General features: G+C 45.0%; 1 protein-coding gene across 5 annotated transcripts in view; it reads left to right on the forward strand.

Moving 5' to 3' along the window:
- Positions 1–20,919, forward strand: part of SETBP1 (SET binding protein 1) — a 360,545-nt gene that overhangs the window by 167,765 nt on the left and 171,861 nt on the right. For all 5 annotated transcript variants that reach the window (XM_023647725.2, XM_023647729.2, XM_070275633.1 and 2 more), the window contains exon 3: positions 18,046–18,099. In XM_023647725.2, coding sequence (XP_023503493.1) covers positions 18,046–18,099 — 54 coding nt within the window. The remainder of the gene's footprint in view (positions 1–18,045; positions 18,100–20,919) is intronic.

The following is a 20,919-nucleotide window of genomic DNA, read 5'->3' on the forward strand; positions in this document are numbered from 1 at the left end:
GTGGGGAAATTAGAATCTGCCGTAACTCCAAGGGGCCAGTGCCATGCAGTGTCACCATGCACCCAGATCAGGTGTACAAACCAGTAATTAGGCCTGGATGGTTTCTTATATCGGAGATGGGAATGAGGAGTCCCCAACTTCTTTGCTCTAGGAAACCATTTTTGTAAAGAAGCAGCTTCTTGGCTTGTTTCCTCCACTTGCCCGATATCCCCTGTCTTTTCCTTTCTGCAGCTCCATGAGAATGGTTCAGAAGTTTTAGTGGAAATGGAGCACCTCTAGGCAGCCTCACTCACCATGTCAAAATAAAACCACAGGACATGTTCTTGCAGAACTCTGTCTTTCATTCACCCTTCAGCAGATGCTTGTTGTTGGTCTACTATATCCAAGGATGGTGCATGGTGCCAGATACAGATGCAAAGTCACAAAGGCCCAGCTCTGCCCTCAAGGAGCTCCCAGTCCCCTATGAAAGACTCAGGACCTGTTCAACCCCAGAGCAGGTGTGGAGGGGTGTCCCAAAGTGCACGACACAACAGCTACCCTTAGGGCTTTGGGCTGGCTGATAGAGCAGGGCTCATATATTCATTTTCATCATTGTCGATGTCTTCATTGTCATCATCCAAGGGTCAAAGGAATTATTCCCTGTCAACCCAGGAGCTATCAGAATGACAATGCATGCTATGTGTCAAATGAGTAGTACAGATAGAACCTGATACAGCAGTTCAGAGAAGGGAGGTCCAGGAAAGCTTCTTGAAAGAGTTGAGTCTTCCTTTGGATCTTAAGAATGTTCGTAATCTGGACTGCCAGAGAGAAGTGGGATATCAAGCTTTACTCAGGCAGAATTTATAAATAGAGAAAGAGATTACGGCTGAGATTTCTCTGTAAAAAAAGGAGAGGTGGCTCGGAAAGTTACCGGAGCTGGTGTGTGGGAAGGAATATATAAACTATTAAAGACTGGAACATCTCGACTAGCTCTTCCTGCTGTACTGCCTTAGCTATAGAGTTCTTTCTTCTCCCTGCCTTGGTCTGCATGGTCTCCTTCCCAGCTGTGCATCACTTGGGGGCAGCTTCCTTCGTCCCGTCCTGTCTCCTGGCCTCTTCCCTCTTCTCTCTCTTTTCTTCCCTCCACAACACACAAGTTCCTGCCAGGCATATAATGTGCTTCTTTTTTTCTGGGTCTCCACGTCCTCTTCTGTAAAATTAGGGAGTTTAGGAATCTTTCCTGAGTCTAAGTAGCATTGAATGAGCCCTACTTGCCCTCAGTCTACCTGGATCCACCTGCTGCCCCAGGTATCTAGGTGGGAAATGCCAGCCTCCAAAGGGGAAACCTGGGCGATGGGCCTCCCCCAGGGACCTCCCCGAGGCTGTTGAGCCTCATGCAGGCGAGGCTGCACCTGCTGCTCCAGGGTTCTGCTCAGGGAACCCATGCTTCTCCGACTGCCAGGGACTGCTGCCCACCCCATGCCCCAGGCTCATGGCCTTCCATGCCCTCCCAGGTGCAGGCAGCTCTGGGAAGTGGGCAGGAGCCACAGCTTTGATCACAGGCACACACAATAACCTCAGCACCCAGGCATCCATGCTAATCACTTTTGATTACGAATGGATTAAATGGGACAGCAGCTGCACAAGGCTGCTTTGATTCAGGGCCGCTCAATAATGAGATGCACAGGCACAGGCTGGGAGGCTGTGGCCATCGGCTCTGCCCAACCCCCATACAACTTCCTTTAGAGGCATCTCCAGGCAGGGGCCACTGCTCAGAGATAGAGGGGAAACCGAGGCAACTTACACAGGCCCTTCATTCAGCTAGCCTCGGCAATGCCCTCAGCCTCATTCAAGATATTCCCCATGGCCACCCTGCGTGCAATGCCCTCTGCCAGTCATTCAGCCATGCTCTCCGCTGTTGCTGCAGGAAATGCTGCCTGTTCCCTCCGTATTCCCTTGAGGCAAGGTGTGGAGCCATGGGTTAAACAGCAGCTGCTCTACTGAGATGAATCCTAAGTCCAACTCAGGAGCAGCCAGATCCACAAAGGTCCAGTGCCCCCCTCCTCTAACCATGCCCCCTATATGGTCATTTGGCTTAGCGGGGGAAGTAGAAATAATATTGTCTTCAGTAATATCCTTCATTTGTATAACAAGCATAAAAGACCTTCAAGGCCGCCCATCCCATTTTATTTTCTCACAAATCCTGTGTGCTAGCCAGGATTTTTGGACCTCTTTCAGAAATAAGGGAGCTAAAATTCAGACAGGTAAAAAGGCTTTTCTAGACGCCTTTGTGCATCCATTCTGGGTCTTTGGGGACCAGCCCAAGTCCTGTCATTCTGCCATGTAATCATCTACGGGCTCCTATTTCTCCTCATTGGAGAATGTCCTGAGTATATCTAGTTTCTGATGATGGCCCTGTGAAAGCTGTGACTGCCTGTGTGTGTCTATTTTTGTATATAGAGTGAACCACTTTGGGGTTGGTGGGGTATGAGCAGCTGCCTTGGCCCAATTGCAAGGCTCAAGGGAGGGAAGGGAGATAAGAGGGATTCAGCACCAAAGCCAAGAGTTCTTGGGGGCCATTAGATGCACTAATAAATTTGACCTTGGGACGTTTCTTGTTTGGCCAAAAGAGCTTGAAAGAGCAATGGGGAATCCCTTGTTTCTAATAAAAGCTTCCACAGAAGAGCCAGCATTTCCAGCCACCTCCTCCCCATCCTCACTCTCAGCCCAGGAAGGCAAGTTGTCAACCTTACGCTGAAGTGGCCACTTAAAACCCAGCCACAACAAAGCCATGGCCAGTGTCCCTCCACATTGCCCACAACCCTCCCGTGTGAAAGAATTTCAGAAGGTCATGAGCTTGACAGCAAGTAAGAGAGAGAAAGTGGTGCAAAGTTTAATGCCAACCATCCCATCCGTTGATGTGGTACAGCACACTCTCCCCATTGTCCCATTTAAGTGGTCCAAGTTGAACCTCACCGTACTTCTGAAAGATTTAAGGAAGAGGGAGGCAACTCACATTCATGAGGCACTGACCTCTTAGGCTCCCTACAGGCATATGTTTCATCATCCAGACATCTCTATGAGGTAACCAATGTTACCCATCTTTTGTGGATAGGAAAACAGAGGCTCAATATGAAGCTGCTCAACAGAGTTCGCAGCTGAGCTTGAGTCTGGTGGACTATCAAGCATGTGTTACTTTGCAGAGCACATTGCCTATCTGCAGTCCCACTTCACAAGTGAACACATTGAGCTCTAGGGCTGAGAAGTGATTGGAACAGGGTCATAGCACTAAGTAACGACAGGATTTGGATTAGAATTCCAGTCTTGCTTTCTTTTCACATTACAGATCATAGGGGCCCTTCCAATTTGCTAGTAATTTTCCTGCTGAGGCCTCTGAGCATGATGTTCCATCTCCCTGAAGTGCCTTTCCCACAACTCTCTGCTTAGCAACTTTTGCTCATCCTTCAGGGCTCAGCTTAATTGTTGTTTCCTCCGAAAAGCCTGTCTTGACCAGCCCCAAATTCTAAGTCAGGTATCTCTCCATTAACCCTCTTGTCATACCCATACTTTTTTTCCTCATTTTTTTCCTTGACTTTATTACAACTCTACATTACACTTATTTTTTGTATTCAAAAATAATGCTGTCTCTCCAGTTGGATCCTTGGGTTCCATGAACCCAGGGACTGTATCTTATTTGTTCATTGATGTATCCACAGAATACAGGACGATACTTGGCACTCACAGGGGCTCAATAAGAGAAGGCTGACATTTATACATGAATGGAGCAGGCAGACAAGAGGGAGGATTGAGTCTACAGGTGAGGGAGCTCACACCTAACAAATTCAACCAGGATAGAGATGAACCAGGTCCAGGTTCAGCACTGTCTTGGTCTGCTCAGCTGCTATAAAAAAATACCACAGGCTAGGTGGCTTATAAAAAACAAAATATATTGCCTATAGTTCTGGATGCTGGAAAGTCCAAGATCAAGATGCCAGCTGACTTGGTGTCTGGTGAGAGCTCGCTTCCTGGTTCATGTCTCTCTTCTCACTGTGACCTCACATGGAGGAGGGCAAGGGAGCTCTCTGGGGTCTCTTTGATAAGGACACTAATCGTTTCATGAGGGTCCCACCCTCATGACCTAATCACCTCCCAAAGTCCTGCCTCCAAATACCATAACACTGGGGGTTAGGGTTTAACATATGGATTTCGAGGGGACACAGACATTCGATCTATGGCAAGCAGATTCACTGCATTTATCTGGGATATCCTCAGATACATCTTGAGTTCCAGAGGGTGTAGATTTCCCCGCATGGCCTACAAGGTGGATAAATCCCAAACACCTTTCCAACTCCTTGCCCAGGACATGCTCCGCTTACCTCATGCTCTAACCAGGGCAAGCAGGGCATGAGCCCACAGACCCTCTATGGGCTTCATGTTCTGCACTGAAGCTCTCAGTTCTCAGCCACCCTGAGATGCTCATGGGTCACTGCACATGCCTACACCACCACAGTTACAATTGACAGGTTAAATCATTATTAGCATTACTGTTCTTATTTTAATTTATTGTCTGTCCCATTGAAAGAAGGGACTTTAATTTTTTACTGTTATATCCTCAGTTCCTAGAGAAATAAGTGTTTATTGAATGAATTTATGGGATGACTCTTGGCATCCTTCACATTTACTGCATTCAAAAGCTTGGCTTACCTTACACCCAGATGGGCACAGAGGGCATTTAATTTCTGAGCTTATTGGAATGTTCCATGTCATACAAGTCACCGGGTCTGAGTCCCAGTCCAGTTGTTATTCGTCTTAGGCAGATAGGCTCATGGGCACATGTATTCCCAACTCTGCAATCAGTGGCTTCAGGTTGGTAGCTTGAGACGGTGGGAGTATTTTCCCTATGGAAATTAGCAAATGCCTTACATCGGACCTTTTTTTTGCTCCCAGAGTCAGTTGTTAAAGGTTTGGCAACACAAGACTGGTTAGTATCGGTCACTCCTCCCACTGGCACAGTGTGCTGAGATCTGAGAGTACTTTGTCTGAGGGAGGCTTTTTTATGCTATAGGGTGATGACACTGGGAGCCGTATCCAAGGAAGACGAGTTAAAAGCACTTGGGATATTCTGCTGGGATTTATGGATACGGTACTTGTCATCAAATGTATCAGTGACAGCAGTGGTGGAGGACTAAGCATGCTGTGATGTGTACTTGTGGGCAGGACTGGAGACTGCAAGGGAGAGGATGAGTCTGAAAGCCTCTGAGCTTGGTGTCTGGCTCCAACTTGAGATGTGGGGCTCAGAGTGGGCTGCTTGTTCATCTGCCTGTTTCCTCCTCTGTAAAATGGGGTTCACATTCCCTAGTTAACAGGAAGATCATGATGGTAAAAAAAAGCAGTTAGTTCCTGTTCCTCAGAACTAGTGGGACGAGTTTCAGTGAGGCGTATTTCAACTGCATAAAGGTAGAATTTGCTGAAGACGATTGCTGTGGCACTAAAATAGTAAGTGCCACTTCCTCAGAACTGTTCAAGCTGGGTGTCCATCTGTCAGAGATGTTGGAGAAGGGGATTCCTGCATGGGAGGGGGACTGGTCTGGATCATCACCCCGCAAGATCCCCTCCGCACTAAGACTTCTAAAGCCAGGAGCATGGCCCTGGGCAAGTCACTGACCAATTTTTTTTGCCTCATTTCCTCCATCTGTCAAACAAACAGGATGGTTTCTGTCCCTACTTGTTTTTCATTGTTATTGGGATGATTAAGTGAGGTTGTCATTTGAAATGTTTTTAGATCTAGGGAATAAAACTATTTTGCCAATCTTATACTTCACCATTCTAGTTATAATAAAAACACATTATACCTTGAAATAGGGCAACATTCCCTGTGACTTGATAATAAATAATGTCTGCCATTTTGCACCCAATCAATTATAGAGGGTAAATAATTAAAAGACAACCCTATTGTCAGATTCTTATGAATTTTATGTGGAAATAAGAAGTAGGATGCTTGTTAATATCCCATGAGGTCAAGGAAAGCCTTAAGGTGAATGGAGAGATCGTGCCCCTGCTCTTGACACTCACATGGCTTTCATTTAGATATGGCAAAGGTATGTGGTTGTACACAGCTAGATGTGACATCTCTACCCTCTTGCCCCTTTTTTATCCCAGAGTCAGGCTTGCTTCATATAGCTCCCCAGGTAGCAATGGGCCCTCTGCCCTCCAAATTGAGGGCCTCTCTCACCTTTATTCTTTGCTACCGATCTGGAATTGCTTTTTATCAGAAGACATAGGGACTCTAATTTTTCTTGCCATATTAGAAGTGAAGCACTGCAAATAGCTATCCTGAGAATAGTTTCATAGTGATTGTGTTATAATTGATTGATAATGGATACTTTCCTGAAACCAGGTTTGAGTAGGAAGAGATGTAGAGAGAAATCAGATCTCTTACTTTCTGAAAGACCAGTGAGAAATGGAGGCCATGGATCCTCCTAAAGATACACTTAGACTTTGCCAGCTTCTCAGTTCTGCCCAGAGTGCTACTTCTCCTTACGTTCTACCACTCCGCCATTTTTGCTATGATAACCCATGCCCAGGACCTTTAGTAATAGACAGTTTGTGTGAAGCCTGATAATGACTTGGGTGAGTGGCAGGGCCATCCATCACCTTTCCCAGATTCACAGGCTGTCAGATCGTGAAGTCGTCACAAAGTTATTCATGTCAGTAGTGGGGAATACCAAGGGCCAGTCAGGCATGTGACTTGTCCAAGGTCACAACTAGCAGTGAATTGCCGAGTGTGGCTGCAAAAGTGAACATCCCTAGTTTCTGTGGTGGGCCCTTCGTCTGTGCTCTAAATAAAGGACTTGGGCATGTGATTACTCAAGGGGTCTCAGGCTGAGTTAGCAGCTGCTTCAGTCCTGCTGATGTAGCATCTGTGTGTTACATTCATGTTGCTCAGTCTCAGTCGGCAGTGTATAGAGATGTCCCTCAACTGAACCAGCCAGAAATTCAGGGCAGGTTTGTCCAAAAATGGGTAGAATGTGAGTCAGGCACACATATGATTTCAGGGAGAATAATTCAAGGATATCTTATTTGGGGAAGTGATCCAGGGAGATATAATCCACATTTGGTTGAGCCATTCTGATGAGAAGGAAACTTCTATTTCCAGCTACCTCTGTGAGATGAACTTGTTCTTGAGAATGAAATCACAAGAAAACATTTTTAGCAAACTGTAGTTGAGGCAGGACTGTGTGGAATACAAACAGATACATACACACCCCAGAAAAGAATAGTTACTGGTGAGCCAGCTGTTTTGAGAAGTCTGGTCTGAAATAGTAGATGGGCAGATTTTTAACAAAGTACCAGATATATAGTCTAAGAGTCATGCTCCTTCAAAGTTGTGCTAGGAACTCTGTTATGTTTTCCAAGGGTATCTGTTTGCTGAATATACCAGGGATCATCTTTAGAAGCTGTGGCAGACCCTGTAGAATATCTTCAACAGTGAAGAATTATTTTGGAGACAACCAGATATCTCAGTGCTTAAAGAACTTCCATCCTAGCAAGTGGCAAGACCAAGAACTCAGCACTTACAATGTCTGTAACACTAAGGCAAGAGCAGGGTCTGTTGTGGAAGGGATTGCACAGTGGTGGTACAAACAGTTTTCAAATAGCAGTTCAAAGAGATTTTTGTTTCAACCAGTAGCAAAGCATATAAACAAGCAAGTTCCACTTGGTTAATTCAAGTAAATAAGCAAATAACCTGATCGTACTTCTTTCAAAATACTCAGTAATCTTTCTGATGAAAACCATAAGCAGAGGTATTTGGTAGACAAAGACTCGTTTTACATTTTTAGTTTTGTGAAGATTGTTTCTTGCGATTGAGAGGAAGAACTTGGGTTTCACTTCTGCATCTTTGATGAAGATGGTTGTCTGTCTTCCCTGAAAATCATACCTCCTGCTGTCTAGCGCCTTCATTTTGTCGGGTGCAAAACTGTCCTTACCACTTGTGCTCCTTCTAGTTCTCATGCTATGTTGGATTTGACGATGACATAATAGCATGTTTCATGCCTGTAGTAACAGAGATAGCCTACTTGGGATTTCCCATTTTTCTGTCTTATTTATTAAAAGTGCCCATCTGATCATAATGATATTATTCTTCTTTGGGATGCAACTATCCCCTTCCCATGATTGATTACCCTTTTTGATTAAAGCCTGCCTCATTGTGTCTTAGCTCATGTCTCTAAAAGGCAAAGATCTTTTGTAGGTGGCATGAGGTTACCCATGACAGCATTTAGATTACTGGCACTGGCACACATATGGAGTAGTTAAGAATGAACATAGGCTTTGGTTTCATATGGAACTGAGCGTATTCTCTGGCTCTGTCAGTTACTATCTTGTGACTTGAATAAGTTATTTAATGTAGCTAAGTTTCTGCTTTCTCATTTGTAAAAGGGGTACACTCATTGTGCTGCCTTACGAGGTTCTTGAGAGGATTTAATGAGATGAGCTGATCCCTGGAAAGCATTTAGTAGTTTATGGGGATTCCCGGCATGTTTGATGGTGCCTGGAATTGGTATGCTCTTATTAGCTGGGAGGAAAGATGGAAGAGAGGAAGGAAAGAAGGAAAGGAAGCAGGGAGGGAGAGGAGGTAACTGATTAGGGAGAGAAGAGCCACTTGATAATTAACAATGTGTGCAGCAGTGTACAGTGTACAGTGCAGACTTTAATGAGTCCTTGGTCAGCCAGGATTCAGGAACGAAGCTCCTTTGAAAAAAGTCAACTTGAGTTCAGAGAAATTTGAGAGGAAGATCAAGATCTTAGAATGTTAACCTTAGATACCTACACTGTGAGGCTGCATGGGGCTGATGGGAGGCGTGGCTCCTACTAGCATGGCGGGTCATCTAGGGGCACACTTAGTAGTGGTAACAGTGTCGCTGGGGCCAGGGATGACTCCCTGGCAGAAGAGGGAGGGAGAAAGCACTATTCCATTTTGAGATTCCCAGTGGGGATCATGGATGCCTTAGACAGAGGACTGGACTTGTCATGATTCAGAACTGTGTTCAGATGCCAGTTCTGCCACTTGTTGCCTCCGTAGCCCTGGGTGAGTTATTTAACCAACTTGAGCCTCAGTTTGCTTGACATAAACTGGTAAAAACAATGTTATGCTGCGTCGATAAAGGGAAGAATGAGAGGGATAACAGACTTAAAGCATCGACCTGGTACGACAACAGGCAGAAGTAGGTCCTGAAAACTCAATTATTTTTCATATTATAATTGCCAAGCATTCAGGATAGGCTTTCCGGTGGAGTTTCTTCTGTTTTACCTGAGGCTTACAAAAGCTGTGCCTTCCTGAAGCTAGAAGGTTTAGCTATCACTGGGTCCAGCTTGACTTTACCCCTTTTAGATATTCACCTGTAATTGTGATTAATTGCTCCAGATTTGGCCCGAGGGGCCCAGATCTCAGCCAAATTGGCTCCACTGAGCTGAGGAGCAGAGCTTTTGACTGCAGTGCTCAGACACTCTGAAGCAAGCACCTTCTGACTTTTCCATTCTCTGCTGCTCAGTGAGCCTATGAGTGTAAATCAATTTCCTGGGATTCGCCAAGGGGATGCATTAGAAAGCTTTAATACTAGTCTTGGGGCCAAGTGAGCAGATCATCTGGTCAGTTCTAAGCAGAAATTCAGCAAATGATGAGAAGAAGGAGACGAGGATGGATTTTCCCTCAGCATCCAGCTTTGCTTGGCATATGTTCAGTGAGGGGAACCTCCTTTATTGGCCTTTTACGGACTTTGGAAATGGCCCACAGATGCTTGCAACGTGATTTCTTCATTTTATTTGAAGGAAATGCCCTACAGCCCAGATTGAGCTCCTGAGAAGCAACGTATCTTTAACTCTTTCCTTTCCTGGTAAATTAGTTATGCTTTCTTAAGTGTCTAGCTTGCTGAACTTCACATGAAGAGAGCAGGCATCACTGTCTGCAGAAAGTATAAGGAAAGGACGAGAAAACATTTTCCTGATGAGTGACTCATGCAAGTACTAAAGGCAGTGTTCTTAAAATGAGGTCTTGTCATGCAGCCATTCTGCTCCTAGTAGGAGGTGACAATCTTCACATCTTTAAAGAGGTGAGCTGGCTAATTCTCTTTCTCCAGGTATATTCTGTTAGTACGGGAAATGGTTTTCTCACCTATGTAGGATCTTCTCCTTTACGATATGAGTTTTCAAAATTTCTTTTTTTTATAAAGCTTTAAATCAAATAGTTCTTAGCATGGAAGTCCAGTATAAAGTAGCAATCCAAATTATGCTGTTCTGGATAAAATGGGATTGGGGCCAGGAACTCCCCACCTCGGCTCCTCTCACCCACCTCACAATCCCCAAGACCCTTCTGTGGAATCCAGAGCTCCCTTGGGCATGGTTTGAAACCACTGCTTTATAAGTTTTCTAGGCATGGTCTATTTTGAAGTGTCAGAAACATTATGGAGGCCCTGATAGAACCTCTAATTCCAAAGCAGCCACGGGGCTCGTAGAATATTATGATGCAGTGAACAAGAACATGAGTCAGCCAAACCAGGCTCCAATGCTGTTCTACCTCCCTACTAACGGTGTCACTTCAGAAACGACTTAACCCTGCTGAGCTACTTCTTACTGAAATAATAAATGGGAACATGAACATCCGCACCACTAGTTTATACCAGGTTTGCCTTTGTAAACTTCCACCCAGCACCACACAAGAAGCCCTCCATGAAATCCAGTTTTCTCGATCTGAGGAACAAGATATTTAAAAATAATTCTACTGGGAAATTCAAAAAGGGCAAGATGAACTTCTGTAGTTTCACTAGGTTCAAATAATGTAAAACAAGATGCATTGACTTAATGAGTTCTAGATTAGGGCATGTAGAGGACTCTTCTTTCGTTAGGTCTTGGTAGTTACAGCTCTAATCTGCAAGAAGAAGGAATAAAGGCATTCCCACCCAGAAGCTGAAATAGCTGTGATTTGGACAGCAACCAAATATACACACCACCGTAAGAGCATGGGTTATATGTGTAAGGTTATGCATGGGATCTTTAAAAAAAAAAATGTAAAAGCTCTTTTGGCTGCATATGTAGGGGAATTTGTTACAGATCATGCCTGTAAATATTAGAACCCCATCATTTAAAAAATAATAAAAGAAAAATGTAAGCGATCAAGACCAGGCTTGCTTGGGGTTATATTCAGCCTATTATTAATCATCCTTGTTGCTCTTTTGGAAGGCAGCCCGAAGCTGAGACTGGAGGTGTCAGTGGTTTCAGGTTTAACCGTTAAAATTCCGTGAGGCTGAGGGGATGTAGCTAAAGGACACTCAACCCACCTAGGATGGGTGTGTAACAGCTTCATAGCAGCTTCAGTTGTGTAACTTGCTTCATAGGCTGGTGGGAAGCTGGCTGCTTGGCCTCTGCACCACCCACCCCAGATGCCTTGGCAGTTAGAACTAATGTCTTTTGAACTGTAGGGTTGTGTACTTTTAGCTCAGATGTGGATGTGACTGCAGTCTCACTGGGATGGTGAACCCGTGTGGCAGTCTGAGTGCCCATGACTAAATTCCTATTTGAATACCAATAATGGAGAGACAGTACAAGATGGTCTCATTGCCCTCCCTTCTGTCCTTGTGATGAGGAATTCTTCCAGATAGTGTAGACAACCTCTTAGAGGTGTGTATTTGGGGGAGAAAGTGGCTGGAAAAGAAGAGAGAAGGAGAATAGACAGTCTGTTTTATCTCTTTTTCATCCATGAGGTGAGAGGGACACTTTGCTAGAAGTGTGGGGCAAGAGGGAAAGTGGAATTCATTCTATTGGTGGTAAAATAAGACCTGAGGAGGTAAAAGTGAACTCATAACAGATCCCATCGTGAGTAGACGCAGAATCAGGACTAGGACACTAGTTTTCTCCCTCTGAGTCTAACTCCTGCCCTTTTGTACAGCAGTGCTCCATTTATCATCCCTGTGAGGTGGAGCAACCTGTTGGTCCCATTTGCCTCCCTTATTCCGGTCTCCACATTTCCTTCTGTGGTCCTGGTAGAGCTGTGGACTCACTAATGGTCTGTGGCTCCACAGCCTGTTGCTTGGTAGAAACCTTCCTTAGCCTTCTTTCTTTTTCTCTGTCTTAACCTCTGACTTAACTTGCAGCTCTCCCCTCCCCTTTCATAATCTCCCAGTCTCCCTGGTGTTAAGGCATCCAAAACTTTCTTTGGGTTACATACATATGATTGGATTTGTTGTTCCAGATTTTTCATTGGGTAAGTCACAATCTTTCTGAACCTGTTTTATTTTCACCAAGGTAGAGAGTGGGGCTAGTTGTTTTCCAACAACCTCAGTCACACATATGATTGGATGTTTGTCTCCACTTGCTGGGATGTTGACTTCCATATAGACTGTCCCCCTTTTTTTAGGTTGAGGGGTTGGGGTGGAATGGAGTTCAGGTTCCATCCCATAGCCAAAATAAGAAGCAAGTGATGCTTCACAAAATAAAGAAGGAGAAAAAGATCCATTTCCTACAAAATAGAAGGGGGAAAGGAGAGTAGATTGAAGGGGAGGAGAGGTTAAGTAGAAGTCTTATTAAGGAAAGGATAGTATCTTCAGGAGTAATTTGAAAATGGGTCATTTATTCTCCCCAAAGCCATCTTTGCTCTGTTTCTTTATCTACCTACCTACGCACCCATTCACCTATCCATCCATCTTACATGCCATCATCTATTTCTCTGGCCCACTTAGGAGGAAATATCTGGGAAGAGCAAATGATCTAGAGGATGTCAAGGCAACCAGGCTTCAGTTTGTCCAGCTGCATGTCTGTAAGACTAAGATCCTTCTGGTCAAATGTCCAGCATGACACACATCTCCCCTTTTTGTGTTAGTGACCCCCTTCCCAGATGCATGTGTCCTGAGTCAGCCTGAGGGATTCATGGGGATATATTGGGCCATAGCCTACCCAGGTGTGGGGTGTGTGCTTTTGGTAAGGGGCCAGCAGAGGGGAAGTGATATTCTTGGCGCAGGAGGACACAGGGAGAAAAGTGGAGCAGCCTCCTTCCTCCTTTGAGGGAAGCCTTGAGAGCTGTCAAGTTAGCAGGTGGGAAGGAAGATATTTGAGGGGCAGCCCTATACCTGCAGAGTTCTCAAGGGGATGCTGCTGTAGCTGTACTGGGGGTGACTTTTGGTGAGGGAAGCAAAGAGAGAACCCCATTCAGAGAGAAGGGTGGGAGAGGAGCCAGAGAGTAGAATGCCTCTGCATGGGAAGCTGAAGGTATTTCTCCTCTCACCTCCTTAGGGCCCCACAGCTCCCTTCATCCTACTCCAATCCTCTCTGCTCTCCAACCCACCCCTTAGGCTGGGAGAGACAGAAAAAAAAATGAACTTGCGCCAAGAGCGAAACTGCAGCTCCTCAAAAATAGAAAAGAGGGTCATCATCCTAATGTTTTGAGTGTAGATTGTTCCAGAGAGCAGCAAGACGTGTCAGGAATGAGAATGGTCTGAGACAGGGCCCCAGGAACACTGCCCAGCTCCACCAGGGAGATGAAAGAATTTTCTCCTTCCTTTGCCTTTTAAATGTAATTCTGTCTGCCCTTCTCCCCCACACCCGCTCAACCCTCTCACTGGGAGCAGTGCAGGCAGTTAGCCATCCTGGGAAAAGGCAGGATCCTTTTCATTAACTTCAGCCTGATTGAAGTCCCCAGAGCCAGGGCAGATTTCATTTTCCTCCCTCTCTGCCTCCCTGTCTTGGATCCCTCCACACACAGCTACCTGCTCTGGGCAGTGAACAGTTTCCCAGTGGGACGGAAGGAGGACAGGATCACAGTAGGGAGGAGGATTTGGAGAGCGTCTAGATCAGTGTCCTTTAGGCATGCCCATCTCTTCTTGCCCATGCCTCCATTTCCCCTGAATTTCTGTGCACATCGATGCCACCTTCAGGACAGAGGCCAGCACCTGGTTCTGTCTGGGTGCTAAGATTGGTCTAGACTAAGATGATCACTAGTGGACATTTCTGCAGAGGAACTAGGGGTTAAGGGACCCACCCCATCCTGTTGTTAACTGGCAATGGGATCTTAAAGAAGTCACTTATCAAATTCTTCTGCAAAGTAAGGACTTAGTCTGGAGTTCTAAAATTTATTACAGTGGCAGAACATTTGATCCCAAATGAAGTTGCATGCATGAAAGAGGGAAAAGTAGAGCCACTGGCTGAAGGGAGGATGAGAGGCAGATACACTAGGGGCCTCTGTCTATACCACCTTCCTTTACTCTACTTCCCCAGCAGAGGTGGTTCCTGAGCCCTCAGGGACATGAGGATTTCCCCATCCACCCAGGAACCTTCAAGTCTCTCCTTCAGGTCCTGACACTCGATAAGATTGGAAATCCTTTTGGGGTCCAGATCTAAACAGTCTGTGATTTCGAATTTCAAAATACAAGAGGAGTTCCTGTCCGGTATTTCTAATCCACATGTGAGCACCATATTTCAGTGCAGAGGTCTGGCCCTTTTTTCTTTCCTGGGTGCAGAATGTATAGACTTCTAGGAAATAACTAGCTTTGGAAAGGGGCAACGTTTTGCAAAGAGACACCAAGGAGCAGGGCCTGCATTTTGCCCAAGAGCTCACGTGTTTGGTTAGAGCATGGTTAGAACCCAGGGCCAGTCACGCAGGGAGTCCTGGCTGGATAGTGAGAGAAGGCAGACTTCTGCACACTGCGTTCTTTTGGGAACCACTGAGACTGGAGGTCACAAGACTTGCCTTTGGTTGTTTCCCAGGTCAGGTAACACCTGAAATGCACAGTAGATGGTGAGTGAAATAGTTCAGCAGCCCCAAGGTAAAGAATCAGAAGTTTGAGAAGTTACTTGATAATCATCCTTGACACCACCTCCCTGCATCCCCCAACCCACCATCAGATAAGCTAACATGTCTGAACCTCTGCAATGGACCCATTGAACATTTTATTGTTTCATCCACAGAAAGGGGAGATCCCCCTCTCTCTCTGGTGTGGGCTTATTCACTGCTGAGCCTCTTTCACTTTCATACTGTCCTTCCTTCAATTTAACCTTTGACTCCTACACTGAAGTATAAGCCAATATTCTCCTGTAAAACCTTCCCTAGTGGATAGGGAAGAGCTTGTTCCCATCGTCAGAGCTGATAAATTCATTCAAATATTTGAGTGCTTACTTCATGCAGGAAATGCTCTAGATGCCAAGTGCCATTTCCTCTTGTCGACTTGAAGGATGTCATAAGCCATCTCTCACACTTCTTTTCTCTAGGCTCAGCAATTTAATCACCCTAGTCCTCACTTGTAGGTTGATAGTATTCCCCACTTGGCTTATAAGTAATTTTACCAACAGGCATTTATTGAGCAATTATATGTCCAGACTCTTCTCAACACTTTGAGAGATGCAGAAGGGACATAAGATATAGACCTTGGTCTTGTTAGGCACAATCTTGTTAGGTGAAAAGAATGAAATGAAAAATACATACAACAGCACAAAACAGAATGTTAAATTATTAAGAACTAAATTGTGTGCATCTGGCTCCTTCTTAAGAGAAGAGAAATAGGATCTAAGGTTTCATGGAGGGTGGGATAGATCCTAATTTTGTTGAGCTAGGAAGATAAGGCATAATTACCAAAAATGCCATATTTCTATTTCCAGTCAAGTGGATCTGGTGACTTCTCAATCCCAAAACCACTGGTATGAGGGAATAGTGCGTATTTTAAGATGCTTTGAACACCTTTGGGTTTCTTTTCAGTTGTGGCTTCTCACAACTAGGAGGAACTAGATGTTTTGGTCCCATGCCTGCTATCTACCCAATGAACCCTGTTATAAGGTGGTGGGAGGGTCCCTGCCCGCTGGGCTTCCAGAGCCTAAAGAATTTGAGATTTGATTCTTATACACTAACACATCTTGGTTGCCCTGTCCGTGTAGGGGTCACTCCCATGCCCATACCTCACCCCAGCCTTTCTGTCCCCAGCTCCATCCTAAGCTGTGCTCAGCTCAAGTTAGAGGCCTAATCTGTACTGATAAGGTCTGAAGAGTGGATGGTCATTATCAATTAAATAAAAGGATGTCTAGAAGGAAAGGTCAGTCAAGGGTCATTTATAGGGACTCATGCTTTATGTTACTGCCCATGGCTCATTTGACTCATAGTCTGGCACTCATCTTTCTCCCTAAGCTGCGTCTCCCCAGCAAATTATCTCCAATGTGCTATAATTCAGAGACATTATGTTATAGAATAAAGATGGTGAGCTTTGGGATAATTTAGTTTTGGATTTAAATCCCAAATACATGCACTACCACCTGTGTGCCCTAGGAAGTGTATCATAATGCCCTCCCTTCCTCCTTAACATATGCTGGGGCTGGCAGTGAGTAGATGCAAAGGGGTGTGCTGGGGTCAGTGGATCCCTTTTCCATCTTTGTTCTTCCAGCTGTCCCACCAATAGCGCCTCGCCCTGCCACATTTCCATTTTCAAGGGTCATTCCAATGCCATCTTATTTCAGCAGCCCCACCCTGACCTTTCTGGCCTTATGTACAGTTTGATGCTTATACTCTGCTCACACTGATGTGCACATGTTGTATCCTTCCACCAAATTGTAGGTTCTTTGAAGGCAGGGACTAAGTCTTATAATTATGTTTATCCCTTAGTCTTTAGTCAAGTACCCCAATGGGTTGTTACTTAGCTGCTTCATTACAATCGGAGGGGCTGACCTGGCTCTCTACCAGGATGATGAGCCTTCCCAGGACCTTCCATGTGGGGAATCCAGCCTGCAGGGCTGGGTGTGGGGAGAAAGGTACAGCTTTTACGTTCTCCGCCTCCTTTCTGTGCTATTCCAGTCTTAACACCGCTTTACGCATCATTTTTGGCAAAGTCATTTAGAGAAGCTAAAAAGCCCAGTTGAGCTTTTCTGAAGCCTGGAGGTGCTGGAGCCCAGCTTGACTCCCTGTCTTTCTTGAACCAAACAAAACATTGTTTCAGCAAACATGAAATCTTCCTTATTTTTTGCAAACTCTCTCCAGGCCTAACAAAGCTAGCAGTCACACTCCCTGAATCAAAATAAGCATCTGCCCTTTTGCTCTTTATTTCACACTTTCCCAGCATTTTTGAATAACAATAAAGAATATGATTATTTTATTAATTAATCATATGCTTCCATCGAGTGCTTTCTGGAGAGGATGCAAAAATGTTAAAACTTTACCCTTTAATATTGATTAGGCATAAAGACAGAGAAAATATATAAACTTGACTTTTATCTTCTAATATTGTACATGATAGTTTCAGGCATAAGCTGTGAACACCTAAATAGTATGTGAGATCAAAGGCAACATATGGTAAAGGGAAACCGAGTCATGTAGCTGGAAAGAGGAAAGGGTCATTTTTACTGCTTTGATTCAAAAAAGAAGCAGCAGCCCTCCAGAAGATGGGCCTTTAACTGTCTCTTTAACTTGTAAAATCATAGACTGCTTTGATGGTAGGAAGAAAGGCGAGTACCTTCTCCCTAAGGAAATGTATACAGTCACATGCCATATAACAACATTTGGGTCAATGACAGACCGCATATATGACAGTGGTCCCAAAAGATTAGTACCATATAACCTAAGTGTGCAGTAGGCTATACCAGGTAGGTTTCTGTAAGTACACGCCATTATGTTTGCACAATGACAAAATCAACTAACAATGCATTTCTCAGAACATGTCCCGTTGCTAAGTGACACATGACTGTATATCTATAGACTCGTGAGTAATTGTAATTCCAATTTCAGGAGTCTGTGGACCTGCTGAAGTCCACACATAGTCCATGATCCCTAATTTAAAGCACTTTGAAGAACTGTCGGCACATAGGAAGAACGTGGGAAAGGGCAGCAGAGGGAAGCAGTGAAGTCAGAGATGTGGTAGACGCAAGGTGAGAAGGCCATTCAGTCTAGGTTCCTAGCTCAAAAATACCACGTTTGCCTTTTGTGATGCTGCTGCTTTAGCTCTGGATCGAGGCTACGGTAAGTCCATTGCAGATCAGTTGTCCTGGGGATGCTGTATGCAAACTTTGAGAAGTATCACTAAGGAAAACTCCTTTGTTCTTTTCCAGCTCCTCACAGCCAGTGACCTTGCAGCCAGCGACCTCAAAGGATTTCAGCCACAGGTAAGTTCCACTGATCCTTTCATGAAGTTCGGGAGTTTGAAATGTTCCATAGTCTGGTGGTGAGCAAACAAAGGTGACACCAGGGCAGAAACCCCCACCTTGGATCTCCAGCTTCTCTGACTCGAGGTGCCAACCTTGACAATGACCCCATGGCTTGCCCTCTCCCTCCCACTCCTATCTCTCATCTCACCTCGAACAAAACAACTTCTTTCTATTCTCTCTTACTACTTTATAGTGGAAAAAAATGTAGATCAAGTTACTTGGAATGTGTGGTTGTAGGTGACTCTGCTTAAGAAGGGGTAAACCAAGGAGGTGGAGGGTGGGATGCAGCTGGGTTCTCCTTCGTGTATTTCTCTTTTTTGCAACAGGATATTCATATTTTTGTAGTCTGTGTGCAAATGCCTTGCAGTCAGTAGTCTGGCGGCCAGGTCAATCTCAGACTCCTGCAGAGGCAGATGGTTGAGTTTTGCTGATGTTGGTTAGTTTTGCTGATGTTGGTTAGGAAATGGCCACTATTATCTCTGGCCAGAATGCCGTTTGGAGGTCGCATGGGCAAACCACAAGAGGGCACAGGCACGGGCTCTCTGGGGACTTCCTTGGCAGTTGATGAGGATGGAAAATCACCCTCCTTGTCTCTGGAAGGGACTTACTGTCTACACACAAAGACATAAGTGCCAACACACGTACACACAAATACACAGTAGACACAGAAGTCCTTGTGTTCCCCATGGACCCCAGTGTAGAAAGAGCATGTATGCAAAGAGAGGTAAGCCCAAGGCTTTGTGGGACTGTGGGACTCCGTCCCTGCCCCTGTCCCCTTTTCAACATGAAACTTTCTGTCACTTCCCAACTCAGTACCTTAAGATCCCACGATACTATACATTTGTGGGTAGAAACGTCATAGCTAAAGGCTGAGAACTTCCGGAGTGGAGCAAGTAATTTTATAGTAGCAAAAATTCCATGTATTTGGGAATTTTTTTTTCTTTAAATATGTTTCACATCCAAGAGCTCACCCTGCCCTCATTATGCTTCCCCTATGTGGGATGCATCTTGTGAGCCCCTTTTTACTTCTGGGGAAACTGAGGACCAGAATCCTGATTAGAAGCAGCCCCAGATCATACAGAGAGCTAGGTATGAAAACAGAGGTGGAAAGTGAGAGGCTCAAGGAAGAGAATGAGGAAAATAAAGGGCCCCCTTGGTGAGAGTCAGGATAAATCCATACGCCACTTTGGGTGTTTCCATCACAGCTTGTTGATCCTTCCATCAGGGATGCAGTGAGGTTCTAGAAAGAGTTAACCAATAAGCCTTTTAACAACAATTAGGAACTGGTAATTAATTAAAGTGCTTATTTACATATTCACACAAACTTCCAGGTAAACTAAAAACAAAAGAAAATCAACATTTACCCATATCCTACTCATTTCCACACCTATGTTTGTACACAGTGGCATCCTAGCTAAAGTTTATTTTTATCTGAAAATTTATAAGAATGAAAGGAAAAAAGGCTTTGTGTGTTGTCCTTTTGTGGCTTGAAAAGGATACCTAGCAGAGACTGAGTTTATGGAAGGGGTGTGAGTGCGTGTGTGTGTGTGTTTGTGTGTGTTTTGGTATTGTTTCTCTCTGAGATGATCATATTTTCTCCATGTTTCTTGATACTAGATTTAAAATGAACTATTAATTTAGATATATTTGGGGTCCGTCCATCACATTCGAGGCCATGATCCTAGAAAGGCAGCTTCCAGGTTCCCCCACAGACAGCCCCACAGTTGCTGGTGCAGATGGCTCACTCCCCTGGTTCTGTCTGACCTTTCCACATTATTCCATTTGTGTGTCATCCTCCCGAGGCTGGAAGCATAAATGCACATTTTTCACTCCTCAGGATGCATGTTCCTGAGGCCAGGAAGCCCTGGGAATCTTGTGGCCAGAGTGTCATGCCCAGATCAAAGTTAATTCTTCAGTGTTATTCCTAAATCAAAAAGCCCGGATATGTCTCAACTCAACACCACCCTTTGGGGTGCTTTTCCAAACAGAAACAGAACACTGCCCACATGCTTTGGGTTCCCCCGCTCCCCAGCCCGCTACACCAAATTGTTGGCTTCTGTTGTTATTTTCCCCTTCTCTCTTTGGGTTTCAGATGAAACTGAGCCCCATGCATCCTGATGTCCACAATAATTCACAGGCATGTTCCCTTCCAAGAACTGTCACTGACTTTCAGGAGAGAACTTGTGGAGGACCCCTTCCTGGGGGAACTGTAATAGGGCCTGCCAGCTTTCACACAGTCTGGTCCGCACCTATCACTGCATGTAAAAGGTTTTTTTTTTTTTTTCTTGATGCCTGTTCCTGCTGCAGCCTCTTAGGGAAAATAGTCATGATTTCCTCACTAATCTTTGGTGACTCTCAGCTTTGATTGTGTGGAGAGTGGCAGCTATATCGAGCTGGACTGTTCTGTCCCTTTGCCTCTGTCCTCCTTTCTGCATCCAGATAGAGAAGAGAAGGGTATGGAAGTGACTATCTGCTTTTCTCTCCATGGTTATTAATTTGTAAAGACACCATGCTCATTCCTGGAAACAAACACATTACTTTGCAGGTAGAGCCTGATGGCGAATGCCAGGGTTGTAAGACTTGTACGTTGGCGGTGGGGCTTCTTCCCAGGCTGGTGAGCTTGGCTTCTGGAACACGCAGGGTAGCACTGTCTCCTGGAGTCAGGCCTGGGGCTGACAGGTGGTTACTATTCTCAGCACATTTTAAAGCCACAGATGGAAAAGCTTCTGAAATTCACACCTAAACCACCCGGACTCTTCTCTTCCATTTGGTTTCCCT

Source organism: Equus caballus, chromosome 8 (assembly GCF_041296265.1).
Source record: "Equus caballus isolate H_3958 breed thoroughbred chromosome 8, TB-T2T, whole genome shotgun sequence".
In the NCBI taxonomy this organism is placed as follows: domain Eukaryota; kingdom Metazoa; phylum Chordata; class Mammalia; order Perissodactyla; family Equidae; genus Equus; species Equus caballus.